The sequence below is a fragment of the Mycteria americana genome, unplaced genomic scaffold (assembly GCF_035582795.1).
Source record: "Mycteria americana isolate JAX WOST 10 ecotype Jacksonville Zoo and Gardens unplaced genomic scaffold, USCA_MyAme_1.0 Scaffold_46, whole genome shotgun sequence".
Taxonomy (NCBI): Eukaryota; Metazoa; Chordata; class Aves; order Ciconiiformes; family Ciconiidae; genus Mycteria; species Mycteria americana.
This window is the reverse complement of record NW_027445633.1, coordinates 1,238,329-1,239,561: the sequence shown is the minus strand read 5'-3', so window position 1 is coordinate 1,239,561 and position 1,233 is coordinate 1,238,329. Positions and strand designations below refer to the sequence as shown.

At 53.4% G+C, this 1,233-nt stretch overlaps 1 protein-coding gene across 1 annotated transcript; it reads left to right on the top strand.

Annotated features, from left to right (window-relative positions):
* The first annotated feature begins 297 nt into the window (after positions 1 to 297).
* Positions 298 to 1,233, top strand: LOC142403937 (olfactory receptor 14A16-like). The gene has a single exon (XM_075490242.1). The coding sequence runs from the start codon at positions 298 to 300 to the stop codon at positions 1,231 to 1,233; it is 936 nt and encodes a 311-aa protein (XP_075346357.1).

The window sequence follows — 1,233 nt, the reverse complement described above, 5'->3', positions numbered from 1 at the left end:
CTGAAAAGCTCTTTGAAACCATGAGTAAATTGACCCTGAGATCACTCCTGGTTCCTGTTTAGCTGTGGCTGCACAGCAGGACTGATTCCTCCACAGAGGAGTCCCCTGCTCCCCACTACACCCCAACCCAGCACAGACCAGAGCTCAAGCCAGGGAGCTGCACGAAGGCCTTCCTCGAAAGACAGAGGCCACGAGGGCTGTTTCTCTGAAACATGGAGTAGGTTTACTCAGAGAAGTCTCTCCTCACTTGTCACTGCCTTTTCCTCCTTGACCAGGTCCTTTGCTCAGAGTAAACAGATGTCCAACAGCAGCTCCACCACCCAGTTCCTCCTCCTGGCATTTGCAGACACGCGGGAGCTGCAGCTCTTGCACTTCTGGCTCTTCCTGGGCATCTACCTGGCTGCCCTCCTGGGCAACGGCCTCATCATCACCGCCGTAGCCTGCGACCACCGCCTCCACAGCCCCATGTACTTCTTCCTCCTCAACCTCTCCCTCCTCGACCTGGGCTCCATCTCCACCACTGTCCCCAAATCCATGGCAAATTCCCTATGGGACACCAGGGACATCTCCTATGCAGGATGTGCTGCACAAGTCTTTTTCTTCCTCTTCTTGACTACAGCAGAGTATTCTCTCCTCACAGTAATGGCATACGATCGTTATCTGGCCATCTGCAAACCTCTGCTCTACGGGACCCTCCTGGGCAGCAGAGCTTGTCTCAAAATGGTTGCAGCTGCCTGGGGCAGTGGGTTTCTCACTGCTGTGCTGCACACGGCCAATACATTTGCACTACCAGTTTGCCACGGCAATGGGCTGGACCAGTTCTTCTGTGAAATCCCCCAGATCCTCAAGCTCTCCTGCTCACGTTCCTACATCAGGGAAGTTGGGCTGCTTGTGCTTAGCATTTTTCTTTATTTTGGATGCTTTGTTTACATTGTGCTGTCCTATGTGCAGATCTTCAGGGCTGTGCTGAGGATCCCCTCTGAGCAGGGACAGCACAAAGCCTTCTCCACGTGCCTCCCTCACCTGGCTGTGGTATCCTTGTTTCTCAGCACTGGCACATTTGCCTACCTGAAGCCCCCCTCCATCTCCTCCCCATCCCTGGATGTGGTGGTGTCAATCCCATATGCGGTAGTTCCTCCAACAGTGAACCCCCTCATCTACAGCATGAGGAACAAGGACCTCAAGGATGCTCTGTGGAATCTATTTGAATACATCACACTTCAGCATCAATAA

Excerpts from the sequence above, each read along its gene's own strand:
- LOC142403937 (XM_075490242.1), top strand. The coding sequence starts at position 298 with ATGTCCAACAGCAGCTCCACCACCCAGTTCCTCCTCCTGGCATTTGCA.